The following is a 23,581-nucleotide window of genomic DNA, read 5'->3' as shown; positions in this document are numbered from 1 at the left end:
AGGATGACTAGAGCTGAACATGCACGTGTGTGATGTGAGCAGAGCAAAATGGGTTTGATCCTGTAATGTGTTTTCCACAACAACTCAGTGAATAACCGGCCCCTACTCTCTTTCCTCTAACCAGCTCCCCCTTCTTTTTGTTACCTCCTTTTCTTTCTCATTCAACTTCTCTGTGCCAGGGAGGCCAGTGAGGTTCAAGGGCGGTGCACTTCGTCTACCTATAGATACAGACAGAAAAAGGTATGTATTTTGTAAGAGACAGTACCTCAGGAGTAAAAAGTGTAACAAAGTTCAACCACGGTCAGACCTGTCAGGTACAAAACTACTATACATCGGGTACCCCAAAGTTCACTTGAAAATAAAAACAGTAAGTCAAGGACTTCCCTAGCAGTGCCATGGATAATACTGTGCCTGCCGACGCAGGGGACACAGGTCTGCTCCCTGGCTGGGGAAGATTCCACGTGCTGCAGAGTAACTAAGCCCATGTCCTTGACAAGCACAGAGTCTCTGTGCTGCAACTACTGAAGCCCTTGCGCCCAGAGCCTGTGCTCTGCAACGAGAGACGCCACCACGAGGAGAGGCCCACGCATTGCAATGAAGAGTAGCCCCTACTCACTGCAACTAAGCAAGCAAGCCCACACGAGAGCAACAAAGACCCAGCACAGCCAAAAATAAGATAGAGAAAGAAAAGACTTTTTTAAAAAAAAGGTAAGTCAAGTGTCCTTTGCCTTGATAAAATGCACATATAATCACACATACCTCATAGTCAAATAAGATTATTCTTCCTAACCCAGTAGAAGATTCTAAAATCTACAGCCCAGATGTCATCTGGTTAAGAAAGGTCACATGTCGCCTGTCTTGACAGCTGATGAATGGAAATAACAACTCTGCAGGAGAGACATTCCCTAACACTGGCCATTCTGCCAGCAGGCAAACATGGTAATTACCCAGGCACCATTCACCTTGAGATCAAAGGCAGAGTCAGGCCAGCAAAAGGGCCTTCATTATGTATTATTTGAGAGAATATCTGTTCCTCCCAAAGTAGCCCTGTTTACCTGAAAGACCCACACAGAGGAACAATGAGCCAGTACATGGCAAAGCAAAGGCTGAGGTGAACTCACATACCTTGAGAAAGAGACCCAAGCACGAGGTCACTGCCCAGGATGGGAAGCCTGATATGCGCAACTCTGGGGATTTGTTTTGAATGTAAACTTGAGTGAATGGACTGTGTTAAGCAAAAGAAAATGTAGAATACTACGTTACACTTCATGGGGGGAGGGTGCTGCTTAGCTGGTGGAGAGCAGGGGGAGCGGCTATTACAGCTCACTCTGCAAGGAAACAGGCTTCCCTTTAATATCAACAGAGGGAGAGGGAGCTGCTCTGCAGTCCTAGGCCTAGCCTGACCCTAAATGCCCTGAAACGGAGATTATGATCGCTCAAATGCCTCACCAGTTCCTAGAGGCTATGTTATGATCAGTGATTCAGGTTTCCAACTCTGCACTGCCTTAGGAGCAACTCAGAGTGTGAAAAGGAGCAAAGGGTCATCTCAGCCTAAACACTTAGGAGCTGAGGGAAGCTGATGCCCGCCAAGGAAGCAACCAAGAGTGAGTGCAAATGGTTCAGAAAACACAAATACCAAAGAAGCTAGGTCAAGTACATTCATTCACTTTAATCAGCCAACATTAAATTTTCTTATTTCTGTATTTAGACTGCGGGAGGATTTGGATGTGAGAAACTTATCCAGTCTGTAAACAGTGGAGTGGTCTCTACGTTCTGATCAGAGGAAGTGGCTAACCTACCATATGGAGCAGGGATGAATGATAACCAAGAAAACAGGCAAACGAACACCATGATCTTAGATCAGCATCTACAACTAATACCACCCCACACTACCCTTTATTAATTACCAAGCAGCAAGGATTATCAGATATCATATGGCTTAATCTTGCCCTGTAAACTGACCTCAAAATAGGACATGCCAGAAAAGATAGGAAAGAGAAATACTTTTAAGTCTCCGACTTATAAAGAAAGTCTTACTTTTCTGGCAAGTAATGTGCCTCCTTGCTTATATAGGATACAAAGCCTTTAAATTATCCCCTGTGAGACAATCTTTAAGTCTGTGGTAGATAAAATCATAGTAAACAAACTGCCTGTGAACATTGGTAAAATAGAAAAAACACCTGTCTGAGGTCCTCTCCTTCTGTCTTTGTACTGTAAACCCGAGGAAAGTTCCTGTTTGGCCGTGAAGATTCTATCAATTTGCTGATGTTTATGAATCTGTATAATAATCACCAATCCTTTGCCTAAGCACCTGGCTCCCACAAAGGCGGGAGGGTTTGTTGGGTCACTATAATTCCCAGGATGAAAACTCCACAATTGTGACTTGCTCCAGCCTGAAAAACAATTACCTGAATTCGAAGTCATGGGAACAGAAGGACTCAGGCCAGAATCACTAGAAAAAAGAAGAGGAATTTAAACTTACGTCACATCAAAGAAAGCGATTCCCAAAGCCCACGAGAGACTGGGTGATATTTATCAGGTCAGCTACTTAGAAGAGAAGTAATGAGACAGACTAGACTATGTTTTTACAGGCTATCCCAACTGCATACAACTCAGGAAAGGAAATCTGTTCCAGGGAAGGAAATTGCCTAGATTTGTTAAGAAGAGGTCCTGGTGTGGCACATCAGAGACCATTCATGAGCAAAAAGCAGGAATTTGATCTTCCAGTGAAAATCACATCAGTAGATACAGAAGAAGAAGGTGTGGCAAGGGAATACACTAATCTTAAAAAATAAGGTCAAAGTAGCAAAGTGGGATTCTAGGAGGCCAGTTATATTTCTCAAAACTGTCAGTACTGTACTGTTTGAGACAGCCTGCTCAAGCTTTCTGAATTCTCCTAGCTACCTAATTATTACAGCTCTGCCATTTAGGGTAGGGCACCCACGGGACTGTCTGGAAATACAGGTAAAGGCCGAAAGCTCCATGAAGTTGTCCCCCAGACTAATTCCTCACATGTCAGCCTGCCGGCGGAGCCACTGCTGGCAGGCGCTGCTGTCCTGGATGTACTGGAGGACCTCAGAGAGCATGGTGCGCTTGAGGCGTTCCTCTTCTCGAGTCTTCTTGAGGTGATCGTAGGTTCTGGCACCTGTAGGTGTTGAAAAAGTGACTACAATGACAAGGTAGCAGGACTAACCAAAGGGCTTCCTAACTCATCAACAAACAGTTCGTCTTTTTTAATTTTTAATTTCTGCGGCCTTGCTATGAGGCTCGTGGCATCCTAGTTCCCCAACCAAGGATCAAACCCAGGCCCATGGCAGTGAAAGCGCAGAGCCCTAACCATTGGACCCCAGGGGATTCCCAGTCGTTTTTTAATTTCCTTTGAAAAACTGCTTCCAGAATTATTTTTCTAAGAGCAAAGTGATTTCCCCTAGTTTGAAATCTCTTTCTTGATAAGAAATGAAAATGTGTTTATTCCTTTTCTACCTTTAAGAAATTTGAGAGAGGGAATCCCCAAAACAGAAAAGTACAAAGAAAGTTGGAGTTGCTCCTATTTCCATCCCCTAAAAGTAACTTAATACTGTTATATTTACTTCCTGCTCTATTTTTTCTATCCACATATTTTTCCAAGTCACACAAATGCTATACACATACACTGTTCCTTAAAAACCAGTTAGGATTACAAATAAAAATAAATCCTCACTGATTATTACTATTCTGGTCACCTCTTTCCTGGAGACAGCCAGCATCAGGCAACCCAAATCTGGCATCAGAGTCTTTACATGCATCTTGCTAACAGCTGCATAGTGTTTTCCACACTATTAATGTATAAAAATGCAAAATATCAAGCCAGTGGGTTTCAAGCCAAGCTCCAGAGGCCCAGGTTACCAGGAAAACATCTCAGGGATCACTGTGAACGTACTGGTGGTCCTGGGCTCCGCACATGATCTGAATCATCAGACTTCAACCTCAGGAGTTCCACTTTTATTTATGGGTTAGTGCTCCACATAGAATTTCATTTTGTAAACAGTTTCCAATGTTAGAAAGAAAAAGCCATTTTGCTGGGCTGAACTTGAGCACTGGGTGAACGGGTGATAGCTTTCAACCAACAGGAAGGAGGGAATGCTGAAGACCATCCCCAAAACAACAACAAAATGACAGAAACTGCCATTTACTGAGACTTGGTGCGTCAGGTACTATACTATGTTTTCATGCATTATCTCTAATTTAATCTTCACATGAGCTCTAAGAGACTTGGAAAATTGAAAACAAATAGAATTACAGATCTGATAAAAGAGCCAGAATCCAAACCCAAGCTGTCCAAGCCTAGACTTCAGCTCTTAACTGCTAACGTAACTGTCTTCTCTTACAACCTGGCTCTACTACAACTAGTTAATCACTTTCATCCTTAGTTTCTCTATTAAATGAGAATAACAATACCCATCTCTTAAGGTGAAAGTGAAGTCGCTCAGTCATGTCCGACGCTTTGCTACCCCATGGACTGTAGCCCACCAGGCTCCTCCGTCCATGGGATTTTCCAGGCAAGAATACTGGAGTGGGCTGCCACTGCTTTCTCCAGGGGATCTTCCCAACCCAAGGATTGAACCCAGGTCTCTAACATTGTAGGCAGATGCTTTACCGTCTGAGCCACCAGAGAAGTCCCTCTCTTAAGTTGGTGAAGTATAAAGGGTACAGTCCAATACATGGTGAATGCTTAGGTGCCATGAATATAATCATCTCTAACTCGAGTAACTGGGATGCAAGTGCCTAGAACCAACTGAAGTGTGCTTAATGGGAATGATCAGATCATCACTAAATTTAAAAAGGCTGAGGCTAAAAGTTGGAATACAAAATCTTTTTTTTTAAGAGGCCACAAAAGAATCCTAAATCGAAAGTAGCAACTCTGTCATACTTTTTATTTCACCTCAGATAATCCATATAATGGTATTTATAAGGATTAAATAGATGAAACTTTTTGGAAAGATCAAAAACTCATTCTGAAATGTGAAAGCTTGTTTATATGTTTGGAAGGCACCTGCCCTCTGATTTAGTGTGGAGCATAAACATACTTACTACAAAAATTGGTAATGCCTGCCGTCCTGTATTCCTGGAGCCTTTTGATTTCCCTTCGGAGTTCAAATTCCACTGTTTATCCCCCCAAAAAAGATAGAGAAAAATCAGAGAAACAAAATCAACACCAATGAGCACTTTTACTGCTATTTTCAGTAATTCTGCCTTCTATAACAGACCAGGCAATTCCATTTGGGGAATCCTAATTGTTGCTAATATCTCATTAGAAATTTTACTTAAGAGCTGACAAAAATGTACTGCAGTGGTCTTTTGGCTTCTGTCTCCAGTTGCAGAAAGCAGCTGGAATTGTTTCTTAGAAAACTTCATAGTGACCTGGCTGAATTCATTTAGCTACAGTAGTAATGAATATAATTTCTTAAACCACCAAGTTTCCTTGCTCTATTTATTCCTTGTTAAAAGCTCTAGCCACAAAGCCAAATTTCGGTATGAAACCTGTCTCTGGTATTACATGACACAGACCTTTTTGCAAGGGAAGGACAAAATTCTGTGCTCAAGTTCCCGATGGTTTCTTTACAGCTTTTCTCTTACAGGGACAAAAGAGCAGTGTGTTTTCCATAAACCAAGATTTCTGCCTCCTCTAAGCACACAGACCAGGTTGCACTGCTCAGATTATTATGTGACGGAATGTTCAAATCTGGGTGCTTTGAAAAAGAGGATGAAGGAAGAACCTGGACAATCCATGGGGTGTAGTTCCCTGGAGTGACACATAAACCAAGGATGGTACAAACTGGGACAGGAAGTAAAGATCAGCCACCCAGGATAAATCACACAAAGAATGCCAACTAAACAGGGTGTCTGTGAGGACAACCAAGCCCGTTCAGATAAATGCCTGCAATGTCATGCAAGAAATATCTGCACAAAGAGAACAGGATACAAGCCTTCATGAAGTACCTTCCTGAACTAAATTTGAGAGTCAAAATCAAATACCTGAATCTCATGATGAAAGGCACAGACTCAGCCCCTCAGTCCAGACTGTTTTATAGTCCAGGCGTTACTGCCTTAACAACTTCAATTTTTTATAGTGAGAAATCTAATGGTAACTATGTAGATCTCTCTCAGAGAAGAAAGGCAGGAAAATGATGGAAGTGCTATATATTATTTCCATGAGTCACCCAACTCTGTCCCTACCTAGAAACTAGTTTTAATACTACAATAATTATGAACAAAATAATATGATTTGCTTCAAAATAATCCAGTTGAGGATGGGAAAAGAATGGGTGGTAAAGATGACAATGGATCAGCCACTGTTAACTGCTAAAGTTGGGTGATGGATACATGTATATCATAGTATAATGAACTCTCATGTATTTGCAAACTCCCATATTAAAAATGGGGGGAAAAGCTACTAAACTACTATTCATCTAAGCCCGGGGGGGGGGGGTGGGGGGGGGGGAGCCACTAGTATTTTTAAGCTTTCTTCTCCATTCCCAAAGTTTCAAATTTATCTCAGAGCAATAAAGGGGAGGAAATAATTTTTTAAAAAAAATCCACTTATTTATTTACAGAATTTCACATAAAGCACCATTATCATTTCTATTTATATAAACACACACACACAGAGAAATATATGGTCAAGGTTAAAAAACCACCTACATGCATGGCTTTCAATGAACTTGTCATGCTCCACCGGCCCCACTATCCTTGCAAATCGCCTCATTGTTTCATAAAGATCTTGGACTTCCTTGGGATATCGTCGTTCCATTACTACAAAGAAAGTAAAGAATATGAAGATTCCTAAGTTTTCTGTATTTTTTTTAACAAGCAGTAAAATGGAAGAATATTATCCCTAGCCTCACACGATTAATTTACCCATGACAGGAAGCAAACCAGAAAGCTGGGGAATGCAGCACACTAATCACGATCTAACAGAACCAGAGGGACCACGTCTCAGGGTCGCTGTCAGGGCCAGAGCGCACCTGCACTCTGGTGACCCCCACACCTCGCTGTCTCTCAGTCTGCACAGGGGCAGGAAGTGCTGGCAGTAACAGGAAGGACGATTAAAGGCCGATCATGCATTCGTAGGAACAATGTAGGGCAGAATCTCCGGTACTGACTTCTGCAGAACAAGGGACATCTAGAAGAGGCAGGTCAGTCTGGCAAAGTGTGTGATCTCGCCCATGTCCCACTAAGAATCCTCTCTGTAACTCCATATCCTCAAGTGAGGCGTCTATTTCTTCACTCTCTACGTGGGTCATTTTGCCTTTCTCTAAACTTAATTAAGTACCACAACTTAATATACTACGAATGAAGTTATATTTTAATAACTATCATGGAAGCAAATGGTCATATATGCCACCTGGGATACCCTTACAGGTAGCCAGAATCAGCACCTTTCAGGATCACTACTGACCAAATTTCTAATAAAAAGAGCTATCAGCAAAAAGAGGGGTAGGAAAACCCACCAACAATAATTGGTAGGTTGGAATGATCAGGAATTCTCAAATTGCTACTCAGTCATTTCAGTAAGAGTAACTAGGCTAGCTCTGTCCACTCTCAGGCTAAAAATACAGGCTGTTACTTATGACAGTTACTTAAATTGTCATCTTTTCAGATGAATCTCTTCCTTAGCAGGAAAATTCTTGCCCACAAATTCTAGGGGCTGATTTGATGGGCAGCCACAAATTCATTTTATTCACCACCAAAAACCCCTACTTCTACAGGAATAATACAAAAATTTGGAGTAATTTAGTTTGATGAAAAAAGCTCCTATGCCTACGATAGCAGGGTTCCACGTACATTCAGTACAATGACAAGTGAAAACCTCTCAGACCACACTGCACATGCCATGTCTTTTTTGGAAGCAACAGAGCCTCCCCTCAGCTCTATCTGTAAAAATACAGTTAAAGAATAAACAGGCGAAGCTGACCTCTGTCCACCAGCTGGGAACAGAATTTATGCGAGTCAAGGTCTACTACATACAGGTTAAAATCCAAAAGCCCAGCAATTTCAGACATAGGAACGCACTACCAGAACATGACCAATCATTGTCGACAGAAAGGGCAAGGGAGAGCTGACCTGGAGTCATTTTTGCAAACCCATAGCTCTCGATTAGGAGGAGGTTAAACAAGCAATAATGTATACTGGCAGAAGGAATATAAATTGATATAACTATCTTTCAGGAAACAATCTAGCAGCATGTGTTAAGCATTTTTAATAATCATGTTCTTTGACCTAGTAATTCCACTTCTCAGAATCTATCTTAAAAAAATTCTAAAGGCAGACAAAGCTTTATTCACAAACAATTTTACCTTTGTGCTATTTGTAATGATTTTTAAAAAACTGAAAATAAGCTAAATATCCAATAATAAAGACAGGTTAAGCACGTCGTATATTATATGTAAAGTTATTGGTATAACATATTATGTAACTATTAGAAGGGATATCATCAAAACACTACAGTTGCTTAAAAAATGTGTAGTGGAAAATGAAAAACTAAAGGACATAAAATGTAACCTACTTATGATCATGACTCTGTTAAAAGATATTCAACCCAAGACTGGCTGACCTGGACCCCCCAGTGGGATAGTGGCATAGTGTGTCAAACCCTGTAAGATTCTATCAACTAGCATATGAAGCACAATCTCATTAGGTTACTTTTATAAAACAGAATCTTGTGGCATACACCTATTATAAACATATATAAATAATGCAATTATTATGATATGATTCTTATGTGCTGAACAAATTTTACAGTATAAAAGAAAAACTAGAGAAACTCTTTCTGCCCAGCCTAGATATCACCAATATTTAAGAGTAAGGTAAAAGTTAGCAATTACTCAAAAATCATTATAGGTTTATTTTCATCATGTAATATTAATGTCTTGTTTGTTAGCGCCCCCACGATGCAAAATAAAGGTGTCACTTTCCGTTAATTCTTACCGTAAAAATATTTTCACAACCTGATGATATAGTTATATTATGTTTAACATATAATTCTGAAACACAATCCTATCCAGTTTTGGAAAATGATCAATTAATATGCAGGTTTTAATTAATACACTAATTTAAAAAACATTTCTCATTCTAGTGTTATTGACTATATATTACTGGTTTGAAACTCTTAGTATACAACAGAATTGCCTTGAAGACTTTAAAAAAAATAGATGCTGGAACTCTACCTCCAGAGATTCTGACTTAATTAGAGGTGACTGTTGGGCATCAAAAATTTTTAAAGCTTCCTCAGTTCAGTTCACTCAGTCGTGTCCGACTCTTCGCGACCCCATGAATCACAGCATGCCGGGCCTCCCTGTCCATCACCAAATCCCGAAGTTCACCCAAACTCATGTTCATTGAGTTGGTGATGCCATCCAGCCATCTCATCCTCTGTCGTCCCCTTTTCCTCCTGCCCCCAATCCCTCCCAGTATCAGAGTCTTTTCCAATGAGTCAACTCTTCACATGAGGTGGCCAAAGTATTTCAAGCTTTAGCATCAGTCCTTCCAAAGAACACCCAGGACTGATCTCCTTTAGAATGGACTGGCTGGATCTCCTTGCAGTCCAAGGGACTCTCAAGAGTCTTCTCCAACACCACAGTTCAAAAGCATCAATTCTTCGGCGCTCAGCTTTCTTCACAGTCCAACTCTCACATCCATACATGACCACTGGAAAAACCACAGCCTTGACTAGACAGACCTTTGCCGGGAAAGTAATACCTCTGCTTTTAAATATGCTGTCTAGGTTGGTCATAACTTTCCTTTCAAGGAGTAAGCGTCTTTTAATTTCATGGCTGCAGTCACCATCTGCAGTGATTTTGGAGCCCAGAAAAATAAAGTCTGACACTGTTTCCCCATCTATTCCCCATGAAGTGATGGGACCAGATGCTATGATATTAGTTTCCTGAATGTTGAGCTTCAAGCCAACTTTTTCATTCTCCTCTTTTACTTTCATCAAGAGGCTTTTCACTTTCTGCCATAAGGGTGGTGTCATCTGCATATCTGAGATTATTGATATTTCTCCCGGCAATCTTGATTCCAGCTTGTGCTTCTTCCAGCCCAGCGTTTCTCATGATGTACTCTGCATAGAAGTTAAATAAGCAGGGTGACAATATACAGCCTTGACGTACTCCTTCTCCTATTTGGAACCAGTCTGTTGTTCCATGTCCAGTTCTAACTGCTGCTTCCTGACCTGCAAATAGGTTTCTCAAGAGGCAGGTCAGGTGGTCTGGTATTCCCATCTCTTTCAGAATTCTCCAGTTTACTGTGATCCACACAGTCAAAGGCTTTGGCATAGTCAATAAAGCAGAAATAGATGTTTTCTGGAACTCTCTTGCTTTTTCCATGATCCAGTGGATGTTGGCCATTTGATCTCTGGTTCCTCTGCCTTTTCTAAAACCAGCTTGAACATCTGGAAGTTCATGGTTCATGTGTTGCTGAAGCCTGGCTTGGAGAATTTTGAGCATTACTTTACTAGCGTGTGAGATGAGTGCAACTGCGTGGTAGTTTGAGCATTCTTTGGCATTGCCTTTCTTTGGGATTGGAATGAAAACACCTTTTCCAGTCCTGTGGCCACTGCTGAGTTTTCCAAATTTGCTGGCATATTGAGTGCAGCACTTTCACAGCATCATCTTTCAGGATCTGATACAGCTCAACTGGAATTCCATCACCTCCACTAGCTTTGTTCGTAGTGATGTTTTCTAAGGCCCACTTGATTTCACATTCCAGGATGTCTGGGTCTAGGTGACTGATCACACCATTGTGATTATCTTGGTTCTGAAGATCTTTTTTGTACAGTTCTGTGTATTCTTGCCACCTCTTCTTAATATCTTCTGCTTCTGTTAGGTCCACATCATTTCTGTCTTTTATCGAGCCCTAGTGATGCTAATATGCAACTTGGATTAAGAACTACTGCCATAAATGATTTAAAACTATTCAATAATGATGGGAAAAATTTTAAATTAAAGAAAAATGCTGATACTTACATTGAAACTTCCTAAGGTTGATTAATCCATGGTCTCTTATAATTCTAGAATGAAAAACATAATTATCTATGATAATTAATTTCACATTTAACAATGTCTTCCACAAGCAGCTTTCATTAGACACCGTAAACACTATGGGGGGAATATCGAGGTCCAGAGAAGCCACTCCCCTCAAAGTTCTGCAGCTCAGTGAGTCACTAGCACAATTTTAGGCTCTCAAGTATCATGTATTTTTCCTTCCCTTGGGCAATGAAGAATCTCAATAACTATTTGCTGGATGAATCAATGAGCACCCACAAATATAACTTAGATGAAACAGAAGGGAATCTGTGTCCATGGCATAAAAACTATCTATTCAGCTTTAGGGAAATGATAAGTGAGAATAACCATTTAAGGGAAATCTGTTAACCATGAAGGGTGCCATGATCACACATTCAATGTTTACAACTGTACATTCACAGAATGCCTTGAAGCTGTTTGAAATAAATCTTTTGCATGTTTAATGGAAGGGCATCATAAAACACAAGATCTAATAGAGATCTCAATAACTGAGTTCTACAATACTGTCTAGTTCTAACTGCATTAAGCAGAACAGAATTTAGGTAAACCATGCAGAGTTCCATGTCTGGAACCTTTGATTTCTACTGCCTAGCAATGAAGCTTCTCTCAAGAAAAGCTGAATAATCTTCAGTGCTCACTGGAAGCTAACTCCAGATATGCAGAGAGTAAGTTTTACTTCAGATCATGTCTCGGTCTCTCCAGAGCATCTCCTAAGTCCTATTTCTTTTTCTCATTGTGATGCCACCGTGTCTCTAGTTAGTAATATGCCTACGCATATATACACACACACCTGTGAGTACCCATCCCTGAACTGTTATAAGTCTCTGTAATCCAGCAGAGATCTGGGATCCATAATTTCTCAGTCTGAATGTATGGTTTTTGTTCTGTTGCAAAGAGAAGGAAAAATCAAGAGTGCCTAAAACTTGCTCATGATTTCTTTGAAATCCTTTTAGATAAGATTTCTCATAAAAACTCAGCAGTCAGAATGGAGCATTAGAAAAAGCATAACAACTTAATAATATCTTGAATTTTTCTTGTTGCTTTTTCCCTTAAAAGAACATACCCATATTATTCATTGGTCATAACATTAAAGGAAGGGGTAAGGAAGGAGGAGGTTAAAAAAAAGCAAAAAAAAGGAGAATTAATATTAACTTTTCACAGATGGAAAAACTGAGAGTCAAGGAAGTTAAGGGCATTCCTCAAGGTCATAAGATAAGCCACAAGTGGAACTTGTTCTTATGGGCTATATGTGGTCAAAAATCCAAAGGCAAAAGAAGGCAGGATGGTTTCCCAGACTTACTTTTTTCGTCTTTGTCGCTCCTTTAACCTGGAATGATAGATATCCACTACAGCCATCTTCAAAGCTATAAACAAACAAACACTTACATATAAATATAGCCAAGGCAAGAAGAAGTCTTTTGCCCAAGCTGTTCTAAACTTTTAACCTCGTACTGCTAACTACTCCACATTCACTGGTCTAAGAAATCTGTCTCTTGGAAACAAAAAAAATATCCTAGGATACTGAATTTCTGAATCAGTAAATTACAGTGAAATTCTTTTTCCTAAGTATATGTTTATAAAGGATTACCCTATGGATAACAAATTCTGCTTTCTACTAAACATCTACTTTGACCATGCCCTGCTATGTATATTACATTTCAGATAACAGTTCAATAAGGAGTCTGAACTTCAGTAAAACATGGGCTAGAAATTACACATATCAGAGTTTCAGATTAGGAGAGAGAAATACTGAAATCTAACATACTGGGCTATAAGCAGATGCATTATAGCTGTATACAACTTCAGTCGCTGGGAAATGACCAGGAATACTTTATCCAGGGCATCCTCCCTTGGATCTGAGATAAAAATAACAAATTCTAACTGGATGATCTGAAGAGATAATTGAATGCAGTATTTTTTAAACTTATCAGTTATTTTTTTTAAAAAGTATTAGGTATCAGATTTGTTGTCATTCGTTTCTAACAAGTTCAAAAATTTAAACATTGCTTCATTTTTCCTCATCACAACCCACAAACTAAAAATAATTCAATAATATCAGGTCCAAGATTTAAGGCAATGGATTTCAAACCTTTTTTTCAGGTTGCAGGACTCTTTCTCTGTATGAACTCCTTCTTGATTTATACATGTTCCTTATAGAAGCAAAGGTATCACAGGATGCCCAGGCCCTGCCAGTGCTCCCTAATACACCTGCTGTGGAAGGACAGGTCCTAGAACACTGCTGGGGGAGACAGGCCTCATGTAAGTCTATGGTGGAAGTGGCAGGAGGAATGGGAAGGAGACGACCCGTTTTGACATGCACTACGTGTATAAGAGATGGGAACCCGTCTGCCCGCATGGTCCAGCTGAAGGGCTCTGACAAGGATGGTTTCTGCTTCTTCACTAACTTTGAGAGTCGAAAGGGAAAAGAGCTGGTGAGGGTTCACGATAAATCCTTCCTGGGCCTGCAGGGTCCAGCCCTGGCTTCTTGGTTGCCTACTCATGCCACCCCTGCCCCCGTCCACTTGCCAGCCGTGCTCAGGCACTGTCCTGATTAGAGGCCTTTACATGTGCCTTCTCTGCCGTGAATGAGGGCAAGCTTTAAGCTCCCAGGTTAAAGCATCTGCCTGTAATGCAGGAGACCTGGGTTTGATCCCTGAGCTGGGAAGATCCCCTGGAGAAGGAAATGGCAACCCACTCCAGTATTCTTGCCTGGAGAATCCCATGGACGCAGGAGCCTGGTGGGCTACAGTCCACGGGGTCGTAAAGAGTCGGACACGACTGAGAGACTTCACATCACAACCAAATACAAGTTTTAGCGTGGACTCTACCTTCCTTCTTAGGAGAAAGAGAATTAGGAAGTCAACAGTTCAAGGCAGAAAGAGAAGCAAATAGAACAAATAAGAAGCAAATAGGTAAAGAGCTAACATACACTGAGTATTTATCACGATCCAAGCTCTTTAGGTGCCTTATCTCATTTATCCACTGAATAACAAGATGAGTTCAATAGGAAAGAAACTACCCGAAAATCCAGTGGGGAGGTTAGTGCTAATTTTGACAAAACAGTTCTGTAATTTTTCTAATATACTAACATATCATGTTGTTTCCGAAGATCTGTGTGGGAAAGAATTAAAACAGAGAAAAAAAACTGAAGAGATTGTGTTACAAAAACCTCTATAAATAAATCCTGCTGATAAACGGTTCTGGTGCTTGATCAATTCAGTAGTGGAAGCTTGTACAACCAGCTCTGGAGAACAAAGGGGAGAAAGGGAACACAGAGCAACAAATGCAAGGAGAACTGGAATTCTCCCAGGGAAAAAATTTCACAGTTGAAGCTCTCTCTTGTCTTGATGAAGCACACTCAGATCGCAACAACTGATTATAAGGTCTTAACTGCATGAAAAACCCAGGGAGAACACAGCACAGCAAGCAGAACAGAAATGAGAAGGAGACACTGAATGAAGGACCATCACAGGCTCACACTCTTCTTAAAGGGGCTGGAGAGTTGAGTAGAGCAGGCACACAAAAACCCAGAGCTCCTTAAAAACCAACCAACCCAAACCACCCATAACCTCTCCACTACTGCCAGGCCTCTGAAATCCCAGTCTGGGGGGATGACTAGTCTCCCTGTGATTACACTGGGGACTGATAACAAAGTCTCCAAATGGCTGCCTTAAAATATTGCAAGAAGTGGGCAGCAGTCAGAGGCAGCTCCTTCCCACTGCAGTGTATTTCTAACATTGTTCAAAATAGCTGGCAACATGTTTCTGTTTTCCTGACAGAAGGCACTTACTGCTTTCTTGGCAGGAAAAGCAACTCAGAGGCCTTAACTGTGGGGAAACCAATCAAAACCCCTACTTGCAAGCACACGAGCACAAACCTGTGAATCAGGTATTCCCCAGAATGAAGCTTCTTAAAAGTCATTCCCCTGCCCCTGAAGCTTTTGGCCGAGATGGACACAATCAGGGCTATGAAAAAAGGATGACTATGTGACCTCACGGTCAAAGGCAGCAACCAGGAAGCCTTAGGCAAGTCGTTTTACTCCTTTGTACATTTCCCTGAAGGTAGAATGGGAAAATGACTATTTCCACTTCTCAGGAATGTGATTAAGTCATAGATTATAAAAAATGTGAAATCTAAAAAGAAAAAAAGGTTCAAGATGGTAGATACAGTAAGTCTAGTAGTATTAAGAGCACAGATATATTAAGCACAGTAGTATTAAAAGCTTGAGATGGCGCTGCCACTTGCAGGTTATAACTTGACCTTGATATTTCCACTCCTCAATTTTCCCATCTATAAAATGGGCATAGTAACGCCCAACTCAAAGAGTTTTGTGAGGATTAAGTGAGTTCACACGTATCAAAAACTTAAACGGTACCTGGCAAACTGAGTGCTGTATGTATTAATTATTATTATTTAGAGCCTTTCACAGTTAGAAGATCAGAGGTCCAGCCTGGTCACTGTGCCTACTCACTTGCCTATTGGCAGTTTCTTTCTCTTGATGGTGATTTGGCTGCTATGTGCTTAGGACTGTTTAGACATAAATACCATTAAGACTGAAAATTGCTGTTTAGTTGCTCTGTCGTGTCCAACTCTTGTGCAACCCCATGGACAGAGAGCCCACCAAGGATTTCCCAGGCAAGAATACTGGAGTAGGTTGCCATTTACTGCTCCAGGGGATCTTCCCGACCCAGGGACTGAACCCGCATCTCCTGCACTGGCAGGTGGATTATTTCCCACTGAGCCACCTGGGAGGACCAAAGGCTGACAATATGGAGCAAAGAAAGAAAATCAGGGGCATGAAGGGGAACATACCCATATCTGATCAAGAAAGTTGGCTGAAATTAGCTTTCCAAATGCAAAGTAAATTTCTCTGGTGTGCAACCCTGAGAAGTGCTGAGAACACAGACCCAACACAGAGAAAGGAGCTGATGACAACTCCTGCTTGCCTAGGTTATGGCTGGCAATGATTAGAAGATGCTGTGCTAAGGCTTACCACCTGGAAAACTCTGAGAAAGACCAGTCCACAAATTTAGGAGAGATCTTCCCAATAAAAGCAGATGGGGAGCAACGCTCCCTGAGGAAAAGGGAAATCCACTGTATGTCAGCACTGACGTCTCACAACATACTGTGACAGAGGGGGCACTGAGTTTCGGATCTTCTGCATCTCCCTCTCCAGACCAATAATTTCAATAAAGTATAAAGAGGTTTCATTTAGCGATCCCAGAACTTCCTTATTGTCTTCCTCAGACATTACTTCACATGCAGTATCTTTTGGGGGCCCATTCTGAAAGATGTTTGGTATGGCTGGAATGTAATCATCTATTCCTCCATTGTGTCCTAGGCCTCTATAATGGACCATTAAACCTCCTTCATTAGGCGAATTCCATGAATCATAGCAAAAGTCTTGGGAAAGAAAAACACCTTGGTGGCATCACCCCATCTTCTAGATGCCTGGGAACAGGATACCAAATCCAGCCAAACAATTTACTTCCTTCTAGTAGTTGTGAGTGAGGAAACATAAAAGGAATGTTATAAATGCTCAGTAATAATAAGAGTGTAATAGTATAATGGAATGGTAATAACATCAATCTGAATTATGAACCCTCTTCCATTGGAGACATTCACCCTGACTAGTCAGTGTCATCCTTCTTTGTTGGCCACGGACACAAAGAAACTGCAAGCAGGATTCCAAATGACTCAGAAGCAAGCCCGAGGTTGAATCACTATCCTGATCTACAGAAAACAGGTGCCCCCCTCTCTGCTCTGAGTGTGCATAAAAAGCTCCTTCTCATTTCTCCCTACCTCCTTAGGCTCCTAGTCCCCTTCACTTGAGTGTTCTGGGAGAAACTGCTCAGCTCCAGGGCAATATGCCCCACTGGACAGTGAGGTCGTGCTGCCAGAGGAGGAATAGGAGAACTTAGAGCCATCGACAAAGCATCCCTTTGATCTCCAGTCCTGCCAACTGTCTCAATGATGTCATCACCTTTCAAAAAGCACCTATCTAAACATCTTATAGTTCACTACTAGACATGGTGGGAAAGCGGAGGCAGAGATTATTACAGTTTTAATTAAAACTACTTATGTATAACAATAACTGAAGCTTCAGTTGTAGTTTGAATGAATCAGAATCAAGTAACTTAAAAGGTTGCAGAATCTGTAGAAAGAACACAAATAACTAAAGTATGCTATAGGTTTGAAATGCTAACTAAAATAAAACTTGCTAATCAACTGCCTCTTTTTGATTTTTTTTTCCTTTTGCCCCACTTAATTATAGGAAGGACCATAAATGCACCAGAAGAAACTACAAATCCTGCTTTCACAAAGAATGCAGAGTAAAATAAAATACCAACCATCACTATAGTTTTCTTAATAATGTTGAGGCTTAAGAATGAAGACCTTGGACTAAGGCCTAGACATGCGATTCAACAAGTCCTTTACATAGTTGAGACATTATTGACATTAGAGATTTTGACTTTCAGAAGTTCAGCACTTCTGAATAGCATCTAAAAAAATGATACTTATAAAACTGCTTTTTTGCATTCTGGATAAGAATGATACAAGCCAGGAAATAATACCATTTTAATTAAAGCTGGCATGTATGAGGAGAAATACTGAATGGCAATCTGCACACTACCTTCAAGGGGACACCACCATGAGGTGAGAACAGACAATAACACGAGTTACCAGGGCTGAAAAGCAGAGATTGACATGGAAGACTGAACAAGTACAACGGCTCTAGTGAACACTAAAGTAGTTTGCCTTCAAGCTTTCCTCTTTTAGTTCAATCTGCGTCACTTCGACTTTTCCTTAAAGTTGTGTGGGAGAAAAGGAGAGAAATGAAATTTTGCAAAGAAAACTGTTCAAGAAGTATGTAGAAAAAAAAATTCTAAAGGTAAAATTTTTATGAGGACTCTTTCTTGGTCCCAGATCTGGTGTAACAAATACCTAAACAGCTCTTCTATGAAGGGAACAGTAAAATTTCCCCTTCAAGGGACAGAGGACCAGTTAATGCAACCTGAAGGGTCGATTTATAAATCAACAAGGAGTCTACCTTGCCCTTCCTACCTGGCATATACAGTTAAGAGAAATAACAAAGATGTTGTTTAGGAAATATAGAATCCAAGGGATTCACCTACTACATATATCACCCTTAATTCTGAACTGAAATGAAACAGAAGATTTGGGATTATTTTAAATACATAGTTCATTGAAAATAGAAAGAAAAGGAAAAAAAGATATTCCAGTAAAAGTCTAACCATCCACTTTTAAGAGCCTTATTGACATTAACCATTTACTTATAACAAAAGACCAACAGCAGGCTAATCTTAAGAATTCAGAAGTGCTAAAAATCCAACAGTTCTGAGAAAGAAGAAATTTTCAGTCTTGGTCTAAAAACTCTTGAACTTCCATTCTTTTCCCCTGCTATGGGAAATCTGGGGTAACAAATTACAATGAACATTTAGTATCAGTAGTTGCTGTTGAAGTCCCAGGTTTTCACCCTGATTCCTTTTCTTTTAAGGAGACAGTGAGGACCATTTAACCAATTACCTCAGCATAGGCTTGTCTCAAAAGAAAGCTCACATAGTCCAAGGGATGGGATATTCCCAACTACCATTATATGATCAACATTCTCACCACCATCACAAATGATCTTCTCATTACGGTCAAATCCCGGCAACAGGATATGTTCAGCATCTTAACCACTATACTTTCAGTCCCATAAGGGGCAGGAGACTATCTTATTCATTCTTACATTCCGAGCAGCCAGCACAGTCTCATTACAGGTTGCAATCAATAGAAACACTTATTGAAATAAAATGTTACCGTGTAAAATGTCCGAGTCATCTTCAACAAAATCAATATCTCTCAAGTCCCACTCCGCATAATTGTCAAACTCCTGTTTGGGGAAAAAAATTCCCACCTCAGATCCATCAGCTTTGAGTAATGCCTTTATAGGAGCCATGCTTTAAAAGCAAACAGCAAATATACAAACACTTGTTAAAAAGTACTGAATGGGGTACAAGGCCAGGATAACTGCCATAAGTAATAAATCATGGGAAAAATCTGAGAGGCTTTCAGGCAATACTGACAGCAAAAAAATGAGAAAGCTATGAGTCCAGGAATAAATATTTGGTTCTAAAGTAGTCTGTTCATAAAATGTAAATCAAGAAAATCTCACTCTGACTAGTCCTTCAAGTATTTAGGTAAGAAAATTGTGTGCATTAATTCATCTACCTTTCTACCACCTTCTGAGGGCTCTATTTATTCCAGAATATTGGTCATACAGCTCAGTGGGTAGATTTGTTCATATTCTGTTCAATGAGTACAATATGCAGGGGTAGTGTCTATGAGGGAGCTCTACAACAGCAGCTGCCAAGAACAAAATGCTGACCTGGGTGTGGCCAGCAAAATTGTTTATAGTTTGCTAAACTTTAATTACCTCCAGGAGTGCTGTAATTGTGGATGAGGTGGTAAATCCTCATGTGACTACATTCACATGGCTTTATGGCTGCAAGAACATGTAGCTTTTCCACACATTCATCATTCTTTATACACTTGTGAATATAATACAGAAGACAGCAAACTACAGCCTACAGACCAAATTTAGCCCACTCCCTATTTTTGTAAATAAAGTTTTACTGGTGCACCAGCATGCTCATTTGTTTACTATTATCTATGCTGCTTTCTGCACAATTATGGCAAAGTTTAGTTCCAACAGAGACTTTATGGTCTACAAAATCTAAAATATTTACTATCGGGACCTTAATAGAAAAAGTTTCCCAACCCCCTGACATAATACAACCTTGGAACCCTCTAGGTATGGAATGAGAATCAGACTATAGAAACCCTAAACTTACTAAGGAAATGGGACTTAAGAAATAAGTTCTTAAGGGGCCTTCCCAGGTGGCACTAGTGGTAAAGAAATAAGTTCTTGGTCTGAAGAACTTCTACCTTTCCAAAAAAACAAGTTTACAAATGAGAAAAGGCACTCAGATGGAGAAAATGAGACTGCCTAAGGCCCTACAAATTACAGTGTTTTGAAAAGTTTTTTAGTGGTATGGAACCTATAGGTAAGAGATATGGCCTCATCCAAAACAAAAACAAGTTTCTCCTACCTCAATGAAATCTGCTCGAGCTGGCATGTATCCTGCCATGTCCCGAGAAAGCAAGGAGTCAAAGGTAGGTCGGGGAGGGTCATCTGCAGCTGAAAGAATTTCGAGTTTTTCTTAATACCTTAATAAAATATTGGCATAAAAAAAGTAACACAAAAAAAGTTCTCATTTAGATTCTGAAATATTTTTATTTGGAGGAAGATAGTGTCTGAGAGAATAAATAAAATTCAAAAGATTTTTTAAAGGAAAGTAAAAAAGTAAAGTATTATGGAAACAAACTGACTTCTTAAAAAAGAAATTAAGGGGACTTCCCTGGTGGTCTAGTGGTTAAGACTGCACTTCCACTGCAAGGGACATGGGTTCAGTTCCTGGTTGGGGAACTAAGATCCCACATGCTACAAAGGGCAGGGAAAAGAAAAAAAAAAAAAGAATAAACTAAGATTTAGGGAATCCTCTAAGTAAATATGGAAAATTCCCTCTGCTTTTTTTACTTCCCTAATATAAAAGAAAATCAAAGATCTTTTCTTTAGCATTATAGAACTTAAGTATTTACTCTGTCTGTTTCAGCTCCCTTCTCAGTTATCAATTTACAAATCCCATCCAACTGATAGGCAAAAACACCACTGGTTTGGAGTGAGCTGGAATTGAGTCACTAGTCCTGTGATCTTGCACAAATTATTTAACCTTTCTGAATTTCAGGGTCCTTGTGTGCAAAACCAAAGCACTTGCTCTTTCTGTCTCACTGCATTGCTATGAGGAAGAAATGGTCTAAACCATTTGAGAACAAAGTGCTGACATCCGAAGGGCTATCCAAACAGGAGATAGCCCCAGGTTTTGAGTTAGTCAGCTATGAAACTGTCTCCAGAAAGTATGAGGAAATAGGCAGGGGAAAGAAAAATAATCGTATCTCATTATTTGTGCCCTGGGAGTCATTCAGAAAAGATGTCCACTTATAATTCATCATGGGTTTGGTTATGTTTTGTTAGACCCATGAGTCCCTAAGTCACATGAGACTGAAAAAAAAAAATAAAAGTTTGCTATAATTGCCACAACCAAGGGGAAGCTGAGAGACCTGCCTTTTCTAGCACGTTTGCACCTGCTCCCTCCACCCTGCAGTGGGTAAGGGTCTCCACCCGGGGAGGGGCAGCCTGCCCTTTGCGTAGCTTTCATGGTTTGGTGTTCTGTTTATTTACTCAGCGGGCAGGTTACAGGTGTGATGCAGGAGTCCTGAAGTTTTGCTGCCATATCCTTTTTTTTTCTTTTTCTAAAATTTTTGGTTTGTCAGACTCGCTAAGTTAATCTCATGCAGCAAGGGTTTTGTCGTGCCCGAGGTGGCCCAGCCGGCAGAGGTGAGCTTTATTGTGTTAAGGAAGGGAGGTGCCAGCCCCACGTATCCGTCCCCAGAGCGAAGGTGACAGTACGTTTCCTTCTGATAGTTCACTCAGCCTTTCTTAGGGGCCGGGCTGCTTCTCGCCCAGCAAAACCTAGCATGGTCAGTTTGGGCTTTGGTTTTCACAATTTATGAGTTAAAAACCGCAGGCCGCTTCCACATCGCAAGTCACGCCCGAGGGCACAGGTGCGTGGCCAGCATCCTGAGTGGCTGTGTCCAGTTTTTAGCTGCTTGGAGACCTGGATGCAGGTGACCCTGAGGCAACGCCAGGTACACTGTTGACCCAGTGTGTTAGCTAGGTAGACAGTGGGTGTCGAGACGGGTTGCCAATTAAGGTGGAAGGAAATCTCGGCCTCCCGTCACTGGGGGCTCCTGGGAAAGGGGAATTGTTAGTCCTCCTGCCAGAGAACCCTCCCCAGTGGGATTCTCAGGGCCTATACTCCATGGCCCTGGCCGCCAACAGGAGAGTGTTCCCGGCCCGTCGGGAGAGCGGATGGGGACTGGAGCCGGTGCCCCGCCCGCAGCCTTGTCGCTCGGGGCAGCTACACTGATAGAACCCTTCGGCAGGCACAGTGGGACCCCGGATGCCCCGCCCCCACCGAGGGAACCAGGTCTCTTTGGATTTGCAGTGTTAGTTAGGACGTTCTTTATTTCCAAGACCAGGTTTTGCCTTCCATCAAGGCGGGAACCGCCCTCACTGTCCCCCCTGAAGCCTGGAATAAAGAGAGGAGGAGTGTCAACTGCAAAAAAAAAAAAAAAAAAAAAAAAAATTGCCACAACCAAGTGAATGAAAATAACAAATTGCTTCTTGGACTTAATACTGGGATGATTAATTATAATGATTTCCACACTAGACTCTCTTACTGATACAGGGAGGTACTTACAGTGAAATGGAATGGCTGTATCAGCAGTTTTTGCCTCCTCTGCTTGCTTCAGGTTCAGCAGGGTAGATGCAAACAGAGGGTTATTGATGAAATGCTTCATATAGTGCTTCTCACACTCCTCCTTGGTCTTGGTGCACATCTGATTGGCTACATCCTGCCTAGAGTGTGGAAAGTGAGAAAAGGAAGCAGAGTTTTCATTATACATAATGGTCAAAGTATGGTTTGTTTTTTCCATATTTTAAGTCCCACTGATACAATGTGTGGAACTTGATACCCCCAAACTGATATCATGCAGCTATTGGCAGAACAGTGAGACAAATATAAACATAGCATTGGTATAATCTGATGTTTCAAATCCTGCTATTCCATGATAGAGGTGCCAATATCTAAAAAAGTCCTCTTCTTTTCAACAAAATAAGGAAGATTATTAGAAAATCTGTGAATTTCCCTGTGAGCTAGGCTCTATCAAAAGAATTGCTATAATTAATAATAAGCCAGAACATTTATATTTGCATATTTTATAGTTTACAAAACACTTCATGTGAACAAACATTTCTTTACTAGAGCTCTCATGACAGACCAAGCTCTAAGCTGGAAATATGTACAATCAATCAATGCTAGTATTAACTGTGTAGTGTATTTACTATCTCAGTTTCTCAGTTATGAAAAAAATGAGGCCCAAAGAAGTTAACAAACTTGCTTAAAAACACAAAACACGGAAGTGTCAAAGCCACTTAATTTGTACTGAAGAACCCTGACTCCTGGCCCAGATGATGCAGAAGTCGAGGTGAAATCTCTCAGAGTCCCCTCTCAACCTCTCTCTTCCACGACACTTCACTTGTATTGTGCCTCCTAAAGCACGTGCCTCCACTTCACTTGCCTCCTAAGGCGTGACTATACTCTGATTTATGTACTTCAACCAACTGTACATTTATGCTGATTCCCCTACTAGACTACAAGCTTCCTGGAGACAGGATACATGTCATAATTCTTGGCTCCAGCATCCTCACCACCAAGCTTAGTGCCTTACCCATAGCGGAGAGACAAACGATGGTCTTTGCTAAGGAAGGGGTACAAAGAGGAATAGCCCCTTTTAGACAAAAAATGAAAAACTAGGCCAAAGAAGACTAG

The 23,581-nt window shown here is 40.9% G+C and overlaps 1 protein-coding gene across 1 annotated transcript in view; it reads right to left on the bottom strand.

Annotated features, from left to right (window-relative positions):
• Positions 1–23,581, bottom strand: part of TADA2A (transcriptional adaptor 2A) — a 46,649-nt gene that overhangs the window by 2,680 nt on the left and 20,388 nt on the right. The window contains exons 6-15 of the mRNA XM_068977125.1: positions 22,451–22,608; positions 20,180–20,268; positions 18,888–18,960; positions 12,364–12,427; positions 11,004–11,047; positions 6,682–6,792; positions 5,071–5,142; positions 3,013–3,145; positions 2,409–2,452; positions 145–218 (exon numbers count right to left, since the gene is read on the bottom strand). Of these exons, the coding sequence (XP_068833226.1) occupies positions 145–218; positions 2,409–2,452; positions 3,013–3,145; positions 5,071–5,142; positions 6,682–6,792; positions 11,004–11,047; positions 12,364–12,427; positions 18,888–18,960; positions 20,180–20,268; positions 22,451–22,608 (862 nt within the window). The remainder of the gene's footprint in view (positions 1–144; positions 219–2,408; positions 2,453–3,012; positions 3,146–5,070; positions 5,143–6,681; positions 6,793–11,003; positions 11,048–12,363; positions 12,428–18,887; positions 18,961–20,179; positions 20,269–22,450; positions 22,609–23,581) is intronic.

Source organism: Capricornis sumatraensis, chromosome 8 (assembly GCF_032405125.1).
Source record: "Capricornis sumatraensis isolate serow.1 chromosome 8, serow.2, whole genome shotgun sequence".
Taxonomy (NCBI): Eukaryota; Metazoa; Chordata; class Mammalia; order Artiodactyla; family Bovidae; genus Capricornis; species Capricornis sumatraensis.
This window is presented reverse-complemented; position numbering and strand designations above follow the sequence as displayed.